The sequence below is a fragment of the Centroberyx affinis genome, unplaced genomic scaffold, assembly GCF_046629955.1.
Source record: "Centroberyx affinis isolate AG114_WGS23_722 - 3 ecotype Tasmania unplaced genomic scaffold, CSIRO-AGI_Caff_v1 ptg000436l_1, whole genome shotgun sequence".
NCBI lineage: Eukaryota > Metazoa > Chordata > Actinopteri > Beryciformes > Berycidae > Centroberyx > Centroberyx affinis.
In genome coordinates this window covers 298,526-313,873 of record NW_027279100.1, presented here as the reverse complement: position 1 = coordinate 313,873, position 15,348 = coordinate 298,526, and the positions used below count along the sequence as shown (strand labels likewise).

General features: G+C 42.8%; 3 protein-coding genes across 15 annotated transcripts in view; all 3 read left to right on the top strand.

Moving 5' to 3' along the window:
• The window catches only part of LOC139642162 (sickle tail protein homolog), a 111,503-nt gene extending 108,769 nt beyond the window's left edge, over positions 1-2,734 (top strand). For all 12 annotated transcript variants that reach the window (XM_071516912.1, XM_071516908.1, XM_071516913.1 and 9 more), the window contains one exon: positions 1,028-2,734. In XM_071516912.1, coding sequence (XP_071373013.1) covers positions 1,028-1,567 — 540 coding nt within the window. In that variant the 3' untranslated portion in view covers positions 1,568-2,734. The remainder of the gene's footprint in view (positions 1-1,027) is intronic.
• A 166-nt stretch (positions 2,735-2,900) lies between these two features.
• LOC139642175 (uracil nucleotide/cysteinyl leukotriene receptor) lies at positions 2,901-5,966 on the top strand. The gene is made up of 2 exons (XM_071516937.1): positions 2,901-3,033; positions 4,638-5,966. Exon 2 carries the CDS (start codon positions 4,657-4,659, stop codon positions 5,593-5,595), a length of 939 nt encoding a protein of 312 aa, XP_071373038.1. The 5' UTR covers positions 2,901-3,033; positions 4,638-4,656; the 3' UTR covers positions 5,596-5,966.
• Positions 5,967-7,540: 1,574 nt separating this feature from the next.
• The window catches only part of nphp3 (nephronophthisis 3), a 35,320-nt gene continuing 27,512 nt past the window's right edge, over positions 7,541-15,348 (top strand). The window contains exons 1-23 of one of the 2 annotated variants that reach the window (XM_071516918.1): positions 7,541-7,864; positions 7,998-8,123; positions 8,224-8,374; positions 8,554-8,706; positions 9,093-9,226; positions 9,324-9,484; positions 9,675-9,831; positions 10,087-10,161; positions 10,275-10,442; positions 10,550-10,653; positions 10,999-11,113; positions 11,220-11,363; positions 11,466-11,563; positions 11,719-11,821; positions 12,263-12,345; positions 12,589-12,724; positions 13,085-13,249; positions 13,487-13,581; positions 13,694-13,816; positions 13,909-14,098; positions 14,298-14,539; positions 14,659-14,734; positions 14,826-14,953. In XM_071516918.1, the coding sequence (XP_071373019.1) occupies positions 7,541-7,864; positions 7,998-8,123; positions 8,224-8,374; positions 8,554-8,706; positions 9,093-9,226; positions 9,324-9,484; positions 9,675-9,831; positions 10,087-10,161; positions 10,275-10,442; positions 10,550-10,653; positions 10,999-11,113; positions 11,220-11,363; positions 11,466-11,563; positions 11,719-11,821; positions 12,263-12,345; positions 12,589-12,724; positions 13,085-13,249; positions 13,487-13,581; positions 13,694-13,816; positions 13,909-14,098; positions 14,298-14,539; positions 14,659-14,734; positions 14,826-14,953 (3,251 nt within the window). Of the gene's footprint in view, positions 7,865-7,997; positions 8,124-8,223; positions 8,375-8,553; positions 8,707-9,092; positions 9,227-9,323; positions 9,485-9,674; positions 9,832-10,086; positions 10,162-10,274; positions 10,443-10,549; positions 10,654-10,998; positions 11,114-11,219; positions 11,364-11,465; positions 11,564-11,718; positions 11,822-12,262; positions 12,346-12,585; positions 12,725-13,084; positions 13,250-13,486; positions 13,582-13,693; positions 13,817-13,908; positions 14,099-14,297; positions 14,540-14,658; positions 14,735-14,825; positions 14,954-15,348 lie in introns of both variants that reach the window. The other variant, XM_071516919.1, reaches the window with a different exon arrangement.

The window sequence follows — 15,348 nt, the reverse complement described above, 5'->3', positions numbered from 1 at the left end:
AGGCACTAGAGGAAACTTATATAGGGTTTGAAAACAAGAGGCTTGTATTATCATAAGGGGAAAAAAGACTACCAAAGCTGTGAGATTTCAAGTGTTCTGAAAAAAAAAATGGGCCTGTGATGGCCAATGTGGATCTGTTAATGTTTCTCTCGAGTCTGCTCTGACTGGAAGGCATGTTTGACTCTTGACTGTTACCCCATAACATCACTGTACTGTATGCTTCTGCATGTCCACACTGCTCATGGCTTTCACTGTGTTGGTGACTAAACATGGAGAAATGGCAAAGAAAAGTGAAATCCTATCCTGTCATCAACTGAGTTGTCATCACATCTCCGGTTCCCATCACAGCTGAGTTCCTAACCAGTGTTGCCAAACCCCAGGATGCTTTTGGCTATGTTAAAATACAAACCTAACTTACTTTTTGGCTATGCTCCCCCCTTCTCACAGTGCACCTCTGCTAAAACCCAAACTTACTGCATAGCTACTTAACCTCACTTTGATATCTTTCCTTACCTAAAAGACCTCCCCACAACTCACCGTCTTGCACCACCTGTGTCAGTGGAGTATTCGCCCACATTGCCCCCGTCTTCTCTCGCTCTTCAAACTCCCAACTCTGTTATCTAATTCTCTCCACCCCTTGCCTTCTGAGTTTTCACCCACAGCCCCTTGACAAAGCCTGGCAATCCCTCTAACATACAAGGCAGTCTGTACAGATGCCCCTCCCTTCTTCCATCCTTCTCTCTAACCTTTGCAATGTTCTCTCACTCTGTCCTGTCTACTTCTTGGTAGCATGTCTCACAGTTAAATGTTTCTCACCCCTCATGTAATATAGTAAAAATAGAGCTAGCTGTTGATTTTTTGTGTGTCTTTTAGTTGTGTCTTAGTGATATTTGTGTTTGTGCAGTCATATGTTTCTATGTCGATAACTTTAGAGTTTTTTTAACATCTTGCCTTTTATATTTGTTATTTCGTTTGACCAGATCCCTTTTTTGACAACCAGTATCTGTTTTGGCATCTCTGTTTGCAGGCTAACGGAAGTGCTAAAAGAGTGGGAGGGGATCATAAAACTACTTCCCCTACTGCACCCACCTCTAAAATCCCTGCTTTTTATCCTAGCTCTACTAAAGGCAGCTCCCAGTCTGCTCAAAACTCAGATGCTACTAACCCCACTAACCCTTCCTCTCCTCCCTCCTCCTCCTCCTCCTCTATGACCAAGTCCTCCATCCCGTCCCCTCACACCCCTCGTTCCGGCTCTGTCCACTCCTCCCACATCCCCTCCCTGTCTAACGGATCCCTCAAACTCCCCACACCCTCACAGCACACAGGTAAAGCTCTCTCGTTCTCCTCGCAGACTCAAAATGGTCGAGCGCACTCCTCCTCCTCCTCCTCTTCCTTCTCCTCATCCTCCTCCTCCTCCCCCTCCCCTCTGTCGCCCACCCCTTTGGGCCCAGGTGGAAAGAGCATCCGCACCATACACACCCCCAGCTTCACCAGCTACAGGCCCCACAACGGCAGCAGCGGCAAATCCTGCATCCCAACAGCCACAGCAGCTAAGGACACTACCTAGCCCCAGTATAGCCCTTCTGGCTTTACCGCATGGCAGGTAGACTTGTTCATGTCTCATTATAGATGGTTTTAGATTGTTGATTTTTATTTTCTCCTTTTGATGGTTGTTGTAAAAGTGTTAAGTGATGCACTCCTCTCCCATTCATGTTTTATTTGACACTGGCATCCTCACACCAATGCTTTTATCTCTTTTGAGTTGCGTTTTCCCATTTCGGATGATATTAACTTGAAATTTGATTCTTTCTTAAAGGTGTATCAGACGTACTGACAAAATAATTTAAAACAGAACTAAAAATGATATGGTTTTACCACTTTGTAGTTGAAGTGGAAGGCTCTAATAGAGGCTCTCATGGTGTTGAAAATTTATATATTTTTCTTGCAGTAGCTATGAATAGAGAATATAGAGTTGATGTACAATCACAAAGACCATGTAAAAATTGTATGTGTTTTATTTTTCAAACCAGAGACTGGATAACCATAGTATATTTTAATCTTCTATATTTCTTATGTTGCCAGACATTCAACACAGCCCTTGTAAATGCCTTTTATGAATGTATACATAATGTATACAGACCTTTAAAGTTGAACTGCATTAACTTCTGTTTTTTTTAAGAATATTTTCTCATACTTACCCATATGCACTGCCAATTTCTTTTACAGATATGTAAAACTGGTATCATGAGTTATACAAGTTTTCATTTTAGTGTGCCTATTTGCCAAAGTTGTTGTACAGTATGTCACTTCGGGCCTATGCCAATCATGGGATTTAGGGGAATTTTACATGCACTCTCTGGGTGTGACGGCTGAAGTCTTGACCTCAGTAGTTTTACTGGAGGTCTCTGTTTCTTAAGTTAACATTTATCGTTGTCTAAATGTAAACTGTACTAAAAACAAAGTGATTAAACTGTTCTACCACATGTACATAGAGGCTTCTAATAAGAAAATGAGTAGTTTTGTTAACATACCAAAGTTTATTTGTATGCATGCCTTTCAAATACTTTAGGAGAGTGGTGTAAAAGAAGAATTATGTTTGCACAGATAGATTTTGTAAATATTTGGTTTTCTCTCATTTTTGTAAAGCTTTAAACCATACTACTAAAGAGCAATGTGGTAAAGACAAAAAATGTGTTGGAATAGCAACAATAAAGACCTGCATGCTTGTAATGCATTGAGCTTGAATAATTTCATTTTCTGTTTCATAAGGCTTCCTGTGTGTGTGTGTGTGTGTGTGTGTGTGTGTGTGTGTCTGTGTGTGCGTGTGTGTGTGCGTGCATGTGTGCGTGTGTGCCTGTTCAAAAGTGGAAATACAACACAGAACAGAGATATAACACCAGTCGTCTGTCATTGAGTCATTGACAGCTAGAGACGACTGGTGCATTGACAGTCGACCTGTCTCATATTTTCATATTGGTGTTTTTCACTGATTGTGTATGTAGAACACCGTATTCTATACTTCTCGGATTACAGGTAAGGAATATGATTTCTCTTCTGAGTATTGACAAAATGACAGCAATCTTTACTCATGATCCTGCAGTAGGCCTAAGTTACATCATTTTATAGCAATTTAAAAAGACAGTGATTTATTATAAACTACGCTTTATTTACAGCATTCATTTTGTAGGTTTAGGATATGAACTACATGAACTGCAACTGCATTTAACTGACTGCCACATGATACTTCAGTACTTCTCTTTTGAAAACCTGTAGGCCTAGTTTCAGTACATTTAATTAAGCTAGTTTTAACTGCATTTTGATGTAGCTTGGTGGTACTTCAACTAAAAACAAAATTTGGATAGTGATATTTGTAGTGTATTACTTTTTTGGAATTTGAGGTGTAGATAACCACTGCAACTACCAACTATTTTGGCTATAAAATAGTTTTTATTGTATCTACTCGTTTAATTGTCAAGGTTGTACAAGTCAGATGTTAGAGTAGAATCAGAAAAAGTGCTTCAGTGGGATTTGGTATTAAAAAAGAAGGTGCTCTTTGGTAAGGGAATATCAAAATTATGCAAAAAAAGAAGGAAAGAACCAAGGCAACTCTTCTTCAGCTAAAACAAAAGTTGAAACACCTTTATTGCATGGCATTTGGTTTCATGTAGTCTTATATACTGTATATAGGTTTCGTTCTTAACACCTAGGTTTCCTGTTAACAAATAAGCATGACTGGGTGGTAAGTGATGAGCTTCCTGGAAGATGCCATATTGCCAAAACATGTTTTTAATAAATTCACATGACTTTTTCACTTTTTCAAAGAACAATTGCCTTGGTCCTTTCCTTCTTTTTTGTATAATTCTTATTTATTTGTTATACATTTATCAAAGTTAACATACAACCGAAATTTAACATTCCCTCCACTGTTTCCTGTGAAGAACCCAAATTGGGTTGTTTGGTTTGGATTTAGATCCAGACTGTAGTCTGTGGCAGACAGTTGTCTGAGTGAAACTGTAGGAGTGACTGACATTATATACAACAGAAAATTAACTCCTTGCACTTCCTCCTGTGATGAACCCAGGTGGAGTTATTTGGTTTGTGTTTACATCCAGAGTCTAGTTTCGTAAACATATAGTGAACATCCCTTGCACTTTATTCAAATAAAAATGTATTCTATTTGACAAAAAAATACATCTTTTGTTAACATCCTAATCAGTGTTATTTTTGCAGTCGTGTGATTTGTATTATACGACACAGCAGATGTAAATATCATGTTTTGCAAGGTAGTTCTAACTTAGTCAACAAAACTATTTATCTTGAGCGCAGCTTTGCTGTAGTTCGCCTTTTTCCAATGTAAGTACCTAGTAGCTGGTGAAATTATACTTTTAAAGTAGCTTCCCCAACACTGGTTACACTGAGGTCATGCAAAGACAGTTCCTATTTCTTATAAACCACATTTAACCACGATGTTGTGCGTAGGTTGATATTTTTTCACACATTCCTAAAGTCAGCATACCTTGTAAGATAACACACATTGCACTTTTGCAACAATTTACTGATCAAGAAAAGATTATTTGACTAGGCTATCAGAGGGCCCCCAGTCATAAAAGGGACTGTATGTGCCTTTGCTTCCTCAGGCTGATCCTCTACACAACCATGAACATCACTGAGGAGGAGAGACAGGGCTTCCAGGGCGGAGACTCCCACCAAGAGAACATTGTCTTTGCTACATTTTACATCCTGGTGTTTGTCATCGCTGTGCCTGGAAATGCCTTAGCTCTGTGGGCCTTCTGTCGCCAGGGAAGCCCTACCTCCCCTTCACAGGTATTCCTGAGGCACCTAGCCATAGCAGACATCTCTTACATCCTCATTCTACCCATGCGTATGGTTTACCACCTGTCTGACAGTTACTGGCCCTTTGGACGCATCCTCTGTCAGCTTGTGGGCTTCCTATTTTACCTCAACATGTACTGCAGCCTCTACCTAATGAGCTTCATCAGCCTGGACAGACTCCTGGCCGTGGTTCTGTCTGTCAAATCACGGTCAGTTAGGAAGACTACATATGCGAGGGTGGCTGTGGGACTACTATGGGTCACAGTTATTGTGTCTATGAGTCCTGTACTTCTGTCCAAAAAGCATGTGACCAACAATTCGACTGGTACATGTAGCCAGCTGTATTTGGAAACGACATCACCCACAGCTTTGGTTTCCACTCTTGTGGCGTTTGTTATTCCCCTCATCACCATAGTAGTGTCCTACATACTGATCCTGTTGAAACTAAGGACAGTCAAGCAAAAGGAGGAAAGGCCAGTTAAAGACAAGGCTATCCGAATGATCATTCTCATAATGATTAACTTCCTGTTTGCCTTTGTGCCTTACCATGTGAGCCGTGTTATCTATATTGAAAGATACAGTCATAGCCACATGATTGCACTTGCAAGAGCCAATCGGATCACTTCTGCATTGACCTGTGTTAGTGGTGTACTGGATCCTATAATGTATTTCTTCCTGACAAGTGCTTACAGAAACATACTGCTTCAGGTATTCTGTAGAAACAGGGAAGATAATCAGCAAACAATGTCATGTAATAAATAATAACCTAAGTTCAATACAATTGTCCTTTCTGTGTGGAGTTTGCATGTTCTCCCTGTGTTTGCGTGGGTTTCCTCCCACAGTCCAAAGACATGCAGCTCAGGTGGATTGGAGACTCTAAAATTTAGTGTGTTTCTGTAGTATGGTATATGATGTATGTAATGTAGTAAAAATCTGATGTATATAGTAGGCTATATGATGTATATGAAGTATGTATCCTACATGACATAGTATAGGATGTATATGATATGTGTAGTATGTGTATATGATGTAGTATATGACATGAACATGATGCTATGTAAAGCCCCTTGAGACATGCTTGTGGTAAAGGGCTTTACGTAAATAAACAAGACTAGACTAGGCAATAAAAAGAAAACTGGCTTATAGGCCTGCAAGTTGATTAACCTAGTGTTGTGTGCATTTGTTTTTATGTTGTTGAGGGCATTTATACTTAAATGTTACATGTGGAGTTGGTGCCTAATATCTAAATGTGACAGTCCTCCACTATCAGAAGTTCAAAACCACCATGTTTACCCCACAGTGAAGGCAGAGAGAAAAAACATCAACGTCCCCCCTAGCCATCGTGGGCTGTGTCCAACAAAATATAAGAACAAAATCCACCGGATTTAAAATGAAAAGTTGAAGATGTTTCACTACTCAGCGAAGAAGCTTCATCAGTTCTTATTATTCAAATTTGTTTATTGAATTTTTCAATTACAAAAAACATAATACACAGATACATAGGACATAAGGAAAACCAAGGCATGAAGCACAAAATAATAATTAATAAATAAATAAGGAGACACAACAACTAAGAGCCTCAAAATAACATCCACAAACATTATAGTAATTACAATACAGTCGCAGGGAATGTGTTAACTGTTGAGAACAATTATGTTTTCGGAAACTATTGTCAAAAAGCTTTGCTGCAGCTACATCAGCTCTACTTCTACGAATTCCTTGGCATTTAACCTTTGTGGGTGATTCACACCTTGAAATCACGTGAGAGTTGTGGTGGCTTGTGTTCATTTGCCACATTGGTTGTAGACATGTACATGATGCTATGTAAAGCCCCTTGAGACATGCTTGTGGTAGGCTAAAGGGCTTTACGTAAATAAACAAGACTAGACTAGACAATCAAAAGAAAACTGGTATGCAACAGGCCTGCAATTTGATTAACAAGTGTTAAGTGACAGTCCTCCACTATCAGATGTTCAAAACCACCATCTTTACCCCACACAACAGAGTGAAGGCAGAGAGAAAAAACATCAACGTGGTCCAGATTTTTGGGGGTTTTCGCCTATTTTGACTTGTGTGAGCATCCGTAAGGTCGACTTGTTGTTACCAAGGCAGCCAGGAAGAAGCTGAGAAGGGAGCGGATCGTAAGTGCATTCTTGTTTATTTAAGCTAGCTTCGTGTGTTTTGACCAAGGCTTGGGGTTGTTTATCATCAGTCTGTCATATTTAAAATATTTAGAGAAGTTGCCATTGTGTTATTCTTGTAGTCTTTTGCGTAGGAAACGGAGCTTCGAGCGTTAGCCAGCTATCCCCGTACGTTACGTTAGCTAGCCCAGCATCACTGTTTGTAACGGTATTGGTGAGAATAGTAAATGCACAATTTATTAATAAACCTGTTTGTAGCTGGAAGCGCTATTATGGAAGTAACTCATGATTGTCGTATCAGCTGTTGCATTTGTAGACGCTCGTTTTGTGGCGTTATTTGGCTGTTTAATTAGCTTAACACTTGATAAGTAGCGTTACATTCGTGAGATTTTCAGCCACCGCATGAAGAGGAGAAATTGGAGCGCAGATTTTTCTATCACTATGTCATCTTACATAACCCAACGCTAGTTGTCATTGTTGTATTATTGTTCCTGTCTCTCTTCAGGAGCAGTTATGGGCATCCGAGAAGGCTGAATAGCTTTGAAGCTGAGGCTGCTGGAGCCACCATGGGCACCGCATCCTCCCTGGTCAGCCCAGGAGAGGTGATTGAGGATGCGTATGGAGGTGAAGGTGGGGAGGCCTGTGAGATCCCGGTGGAGGTCAAGCCAAAAGCCCGACTCCTGCGCAGCTCCTTTCGCCGAGGACCTCGAGTGATTGGGGCCAGTTTCAAATCCACAGGTTCTGTGGATCTAGAGTATGCTGCAGAGTATGAAAGGCTCCGGAAAGAGTATGAAATCTTCCGTGTGAGCAAGAATAATGAGATCTCATCCATGCAGAAGAAGGAGGCAAAGCTGGATGAGGAGAACAAGAGGCTGAGAGCTGAACTGCAGGTAAAAAAGGACAAAGTTGCTGTGGAGGCAAGAGCATGCTAGACTAGATCATGAGACTGACAAGAAGAGCAATTTATCATAGCATAGGCTTATTGGGTACAGCATTGGTGGTCATGATTCTCAATGTCAACAGGCTCTGCAGAAGACCTACCAGAAGATCCTCAGAGAGAAAGAGAGTGCTCTGGAGGCAAAGTACCAAGCTATGGAGAGGGCTGCCACCTTTGAACATGACAGGGACAAAGTAAAACGACAGTTCAAGGTAAATCACACCACATCTGTTACAGGGCTTGTGCCAGTCACACTCCGCTCTCCACTATTCACCAATGTAACCCTAACCAATTCGGATACATGATCACCAGATCTTCCGGGAGACGAAGGAGAAGGAGATTCAGGATCTCCTGCGGGCCAAGAGGGACCTGGAGGCCAAACTGCAGCAGCTTCAGGCTCAGGGCATCCAGGTCTATGACCCAGATGACTCAGACTCAGATGACAACAGAACTACTGTCACTGGTAACACCTACAAACTCACACTGTTCCCATTCTTACAAATAGGCCATTTCTTTTTTATTTTCTCTTCACTTTGCTTTATTTTGTTTTAATTTTTCACTAAGTACGTATTACTTCGGCACTAATTTTGTGAGAGGTGCTCTTCAAGAACATTGTATTGTTCGCTGTTTGTCTGTCTGTAGCTGCAGGGACCCAGTGTGAGTACTGGACTGGTGGTGTGCTGGGGAGTGAGCCCTCTATGGGCAGCATGATGCAATTGCAACAGACCTTCAGAGGACCAGAGTTTGCCCACAGTCTGATAGATGTGGAGGGCCCGTTTGCTAATGTGAGCAGAGGTAAGAAAAAGTTTTGCATCAAGTCTACTTGAAGGGGGGAGAGCTGAATGTGGGTTGTAGCCAAGCCAGGGAACTAACTTTTTTGCCGCCTTAGCCATAGTGGTTGGGTCCAACAAAATATAAAAACAAAATCCACTGGATTTAAAATGAAGAGTTGAAGATGTTTCACCATTCAGCGAAGAAGCTTCATTAGTTCTACTTAGTGGTGGGGAATTCCTTGGCATTTAACCTTTGTGGGTGATTCACACCTTGAAATCATGTGAGAGTTGTGGTGGCTTGTGTTCATTTCCCACATTGGTTATAGCTTTTTATATGTTATGTTTTTGTATTTGAAGCTTTCGAAGTATGTATTCACTTATCTGTCCATGTGTACCTGTCTATTTCAGATGACTGGGATGCTGCTGTGGCTAGTCTGCTACAGGTCTCCCCTCATGTGTCTCAGGCCTTGTGGAGTAACACAGTGCGCTGCTACTTAATCTTTACCCAGGAGACCAAAGCAGAGCTGGACATCTTCATCAAGGTTGGTTACATGGGCAATTCAAGTCAGTATACATATTCTGTTTACAGGGGATCATGTGGAATGATTCTGTTTGTCTCTTTTTATGTCTCTATTACAGAAGCACTCTCCCATGCTGCGCAGGCTGTGTGAGGGTTTAGGCCATTTCTACCTGAATGTTAGCTTCCCCGAGGACAGTGCCGGCTCCTATGCACTGGAGCGCAGGCAGGAGATTGAAAGGAGCTCTGTGTGTGTGCTTCTTCTCAAATCCACTGTCACTAGGTCAGTCCCTTACTACCTTCACTTTACCTCTCTATAGTCAAACAAAATGAGATCTTGGCATCTATGCCTGTCAACCCCAAGTCATCTCTTTTGCAATGAAGACTGTACATTAATTCCATCAAGTATTTATATATCTACAAAAGAATGGAAAACTATTGTTCTGATATTTGTGCGTAATGCATGTGTGTAGCTCTGTGGTGGAAGATTGTGAGGAGGCCTTTGTGAAGAACCCAGACGGCCATCCGCTGGTGCTCTACCTCAGGACCGGGGAAGACCAGAGTTTGACTGGGCCAACCAGGCAGCTGCTGGAGAGGGTCAATGCTGCTGACAAGGCTGCTAAAGTCAAGGTGTGTGTGTGTGTGTACATACAAAGTCAAAATCTAATAGCGGACAGGGGAGTTCTGTCACAAATCATGCAGTATGTTTTGTTGTGTTCCCTCTTAAAAATAACAGCTAGTCTTTATTATGTTGTATGTGTGTTTGTGCCTTTGTGCATTTGTTAGTACCTCAAGAGTAATGCTGCTTATCTTCAAGTTCAGTGTTCCTTAGATTGGTAGATGCCACCTAGTGCATGTGCTGACATCTCTTGTACATGAACCCAGGTGGTGGATCATAGTGGTTCTCCAGAGGATGGGGCAGCCATGATTTACACTCAACTAGAGAAAGTCATCAAACAGGTACAGGACGTTCCTTCAGTGACATCAGTCTGTTCACCAATTCATAGAAGAGAGCCTTAAGTATTGTCTGTACAGCGATTTATATAGCCACTCCCCTGTCTCTCACCATCTAGGAGTTGCTGGGTCTTGAGGGAGCAGATGTTGACTCTAAGGACTCTGGGATAGAGGAGGGACGTGAGGAGGACTCGGGAGACGTGCTGTGGGACTTGCATGATGAGCAGGAACAGATCGAGGCGTACCAGCAGGCCTGCAGCACCACCTCACAGCTGGGCTTCCAGAAGGTAGGCAGATTTCCTCTTCCCCGCTCCTTGAGCCTGTCCTTCAATCTATTCATTTGTTAATTCATTTCTCTGGATCTGTGTGGTTTCTGATGTCTTTCTGTCCTCAGTATATAGATCGTCTGAATGACATGATAGCCGCTCCCCCTCCCACCCCTCCACTGCTGGTGTCTGGTGGTCCAGGCTCAGGAAAGTCACTGCTGCTCTCCAAATGGTGAGAATTAATGCACTTAAATGTAATGTATCCCCTCACAGGCAAATTCTCCTCACCTCAAACCACTGAACCCCCCCCCACTCTTAATTGTATTTTAATCCATACGTCGTAACCTTATGTTTATCATTCATTATCTCTAAGATATACAAGGTCCAGTTTATAAAAGTGACATTATTTTGTCAACCAAGCACTATCATTACCTACTATCCTTGCAGGAATGGCACAATTTGTTTTCATATTGTGCTGTCAGCCATTTTCTAAGAGGAGGTGTCAGATGGATGGATGTATATGTCACTTGAAACATTTGGTTTTCCTACTTGCTAACCGTTGTGTAATCCCCTTCAGGATTGAGCTGCAGCAGAAGCACTCCCCCAACACCTTGTTCCTTTATCATTTTGTCGGTCGCCCTCTGTCCACCAGCTCAGAGCCAGTTCTCATCATCAAACGCCTCACAGTCAAAGTAAGGAGTCTCTCCCACAGGCTCATTCCCAGCATTTTTCAAACAGTGATGCCTGTCTAACTGATTGAACATGTGAATATGATGTCTGCCTGTTATTGTCTTATAGCTGCTGCAGCACTTCTGGTCCATCTCTGGTTTGTCCATGGAGCCCAGTAAGATCTTGGAGGAGTTCCCCCGCTGGCTTGAAAGGCTGTCGGCACGCCACCAAGGAAACATCATCATCATCATTGACTCCATCGACCAAATACAGGTACAGTCCCGTCTGCTTGAGCCCATATTAGTCTCATACACGCTTTGTCTCAGTCGATTTCCAGAATACAGTCTCAAACTTGTTTTTCTCCTTTTTTTCCAGCAAGCAGAAAGGCACATGAAGTGGCTGATCGACCCTCTGCCTGTCAATGTGAGAGTGGTGGTGTCTGTCAATGTAGAGACGTGTCCTCAGGCTTGGAGGTAGGACACGCTATTCAAAAATATCTCAATCACTCTATAAGGTGTTATGTACATCAGTCCAATTGCTATGTAGTTCTTGACAATGTAGTGTTATACTGTCCCAAGTATGCTCTTGTAAGATTGCCGTTTGTAATGTAATGACCGTGTGTGTTCAGGTTGTGGCCCACCCTCCACCTAGACCCGCTGAGTCCCAGAGAGGTGAGGAGTGTCGTTAATGCAGAGTGCCAAGGCATGGAGCTCAAACTCACCAAGGACCAGGTCAGTGGTTGTCCCCCCGCCTCCTCTCTAAAAACTATGAAGAGCTCTGAGCAGGGTCCTTACGCAGCTCTGGAAAGTCTGGAAAAATATGAAAAAAATCTGATAGGGGCTTCCTAGTGGCTCAGTGGTGTAAGGCACATACCATGTAACTACGACGAATTACAGTCTGCAAAAGAACAGAAAAATAAAGTAATGTCCTGATCTACATCTGTCTACACATTTTATGTAGTTCTAAACCCACTATCATTCCACATATTGTGATATTTGTTATTATGAAGAATAACCTTTATCTACATGGTGATATGGCCGAGTCATTATTATCACCATACATTCTATTGAACCAAATCTTGACCAAAATCTTGAAATCCAGTCAAGAAATATAAAGTCTTAGGACATATAATCAGAAATGTGTTTAATTGAAATGTGTTACCTTTGTTCCAGGAGAAGAAGCTAGAGAGGCACTGTCGCTCTGCATCTACCTGCAACGCTTTGTATGTCACACTACTGGCAAGGATGATCACCAGGTTAGCCAACAGTAGTTTAGTAATGTCATCCTTTATTGATCTCCATAGGCAAATTCTCTGTTCTCCCTGCCAGCAGGGCAGATGCTTGCTGACAGGGTTTAAACCTGGGTTGCCTGGTCTCTGTAACCACTAGGCTACTCTGCCACCTTCTGATCTAGATGTGTCTGGATGTGTGTGGCTCTGTATGTCATTGCTATGTTTTGTTGATTTGATCGTGTGCCATATTATGTTATCGCCCAGCAGTAGCTCGTGTTGGTCACTGGAGAGGAGCCTGGAACAGTGTCTACTGTGTCAGGACACCATGTCACTCTACCGCCTGGGACTCAAGATGACGCTAAACTCCCTCAGCACAGACAGGGAGCAACACATCATGAGAGAGGTGACCAATGTCTGAACAAAATAACAGTGAATATTGTAGGTAATACCCTCTCCCCATTTTAAAAACAAGGTGTATCATCATTATTGGTTTTATTGCAGAGTGTGTGCTGCCTACCTGCTTTTCCATTTTGTAAAATGTTATTAAAGCACGGTTTTCCTCTGATTAATCTGGCTGGTAATGTCATGTCAGTATTTCGCAGTATGTGTACCTCTGTATATTATTCTCTGAAAATACTTTGATTTGGCATCATGGCATGATATCAGAGGTACTCTAAATAAGCTCTCTAGCTTTCTGTTGTCCTTTCTCGCGAGTCTGAATGTAGCAGAGGAATATGCGCTCATCTTTTTTATCCCTCCCCAGATACTGTGCCTGGTATGTGCCAGTCATAATGGAGTGAGTGAGTCAGAAGTCCTAGACCTTTTCCCAGAGCTGGAGCTGCCTGTCCTGTCCTCTCTGCTCTATCGTCTCAACAGACTATGCATTGTAACCCTCGGCTGTGGACTCATTCGGTTCCAACACCTGCAGGTACTTCAGGCTGCTTTTGGCCAAGAGGGCATTATGATATAGCTGAGAAGTCATTTAATCATGGGTTAACAGAAACTTGACTTTAACTGTAGACAAAATGCATGAAAACAATGATGTGACATCCATGGGACACAAAAGGGAAATCCCTCACATCAACAAACACATTTTTGATTTTTGGTTAACTTGAGGAGTTATTACCACTGTGGTTAGAGTGTTTCTTGTCTGTCTGTTTGTCAGGCTTGGGAGGCTGTGAGGCTGGAGTTTCTGAGCGGAGGAAGCAGCTCTGCTACTTACAGAGAGAAACTGATCCATTACTTCAGCCAGCAACTCAGGTATAGCACAGTATGGCCGTGCTGTCCTCAGTCACACTCTTATGTCAATACAACTTATGTAATTGTGTGTGTGTGTGTGTGTGTGTGTGTGTGTGTGTGTGTGTGTGAGCAGCCAGGACCGTGTGACATGGCGTGTAGCAGACGAGTTGCCCTGGCTGCTCCAACAGCAGGAGGACAGGACCAAGCTGCAGCTCAGCCTCCTCAACCTGTTTGTCTCCCAGAACCTCTACAAGAGGTACACACATGCATTGTTTAGGTATTGGCTTATAGACACTCTCACGATTGATTTTTGTTGTACCATTTGATGTGTGTCTTTCTCATTCCCAGGGGTCATTTCTCTGAGCTGCTAGCCTATTGGCAGTATGTGGGCAAGGACAAAAGCTCCATGGCCACGGAGTACTTTGACTCGCTGAAACACTATGAGAAGAGCTGCGAGAGCGAAGACGGTATGACCCAGCTGGCCAACCTGTACGAGACCTTGGGCCGTTTCCTCAAAGACCTGGGCCTCCCTAGCCAGGTAGAGAACATGGCCATGATATCTAAACCACTGTTAGCTTTGGACTGATTCTTTGAATCCTTGATTATTGTCAACCATACGTTGTACGGCAATTTGTTTTGCTGTTTTCCCATTTGCTCTTATAGTGTGTCTATCCTTATTTCCTTCGTTTCCTATTGTAAGTAAAGTGCACATGTATAAAATCACTTGGTCTGTTTAGGCAGTAGCCCCTTTACAGAGGTCCCTTGAGATCAGGGAGACGGCCCTGGACCCCGACCACCCCAGCGTAGCTCGGTCTCTGCACCAGCTGGCGGCGGTTTATGTTCAGTGGAGGAAGTACGGCAATGCTGAGCAGCTGTACAAGCAGGCGCTGGAGATCAGCGAGAACGCCTATGGTGCTGAGCATGCCAGCGTGGCACGAGAGCTGGAGTCCCTCGCCATGCTCTACCAGAAACAAAACAAGTAAAGGGGACCCCATTGGTGTTTACTTGGTGTTAAGTACAAAAATAACTAAAGATTACTGTGAAATACGTAGGCTACTTCCACATTTAATGGTGTGCAACTTCTGCTTTTACTATCAGATATGAACAAGCAGAGAGACTTAGGAAAAGGTCAGTGAGGATCCGTCAGAAGACTGCTCGACAGAAAGGTCATATGGTGAGCATGTGTTAGTCAGTCAGTCAGTCACTCAATCACACTCACTTCTTCAGTCATACTGTACGTGTGTTTTGTCTCTTCCTCCTTCCAGTATGGCTTCACTCTACTGAGGCGCAGAGCCTTACAGCTGGAAGAGCTGACTCTGGGAAAAGACTCGGCTGACTGTGCCAAGACCCTCAATGAGCTGGGTGTCCTCTACTACCTCCAGAACAACCTGGAGTAAGGCCACACACACACACACACACACACACACACACACACACACACACACACACACACACACACACACACACACATACACACACACACACACACACAATAGACTTTCCACTTTATAGACAATAACTGTGCAATTCCACCCCAGCTACCTTATACCAAATTGTTAATGTGTTTGTTCTGTTGTTTTTGTTTTACAGCACTTCTTCTTCTACTTCTTCTTCTACTTTTACTTCTACTCTTCTACTTTTACTTCTTCTACTTGTTCTACTTTTATTTCTTCTCTTCTCTTCTCTTCTTCTCCTTCTCCTCCTCATACTCCAGGAGATGTAGAGAGTTTCATGTGGACTTAGTAGTGGCATGAGTGACTGGCATGGAGAGTTGCCAGTCCACTAACT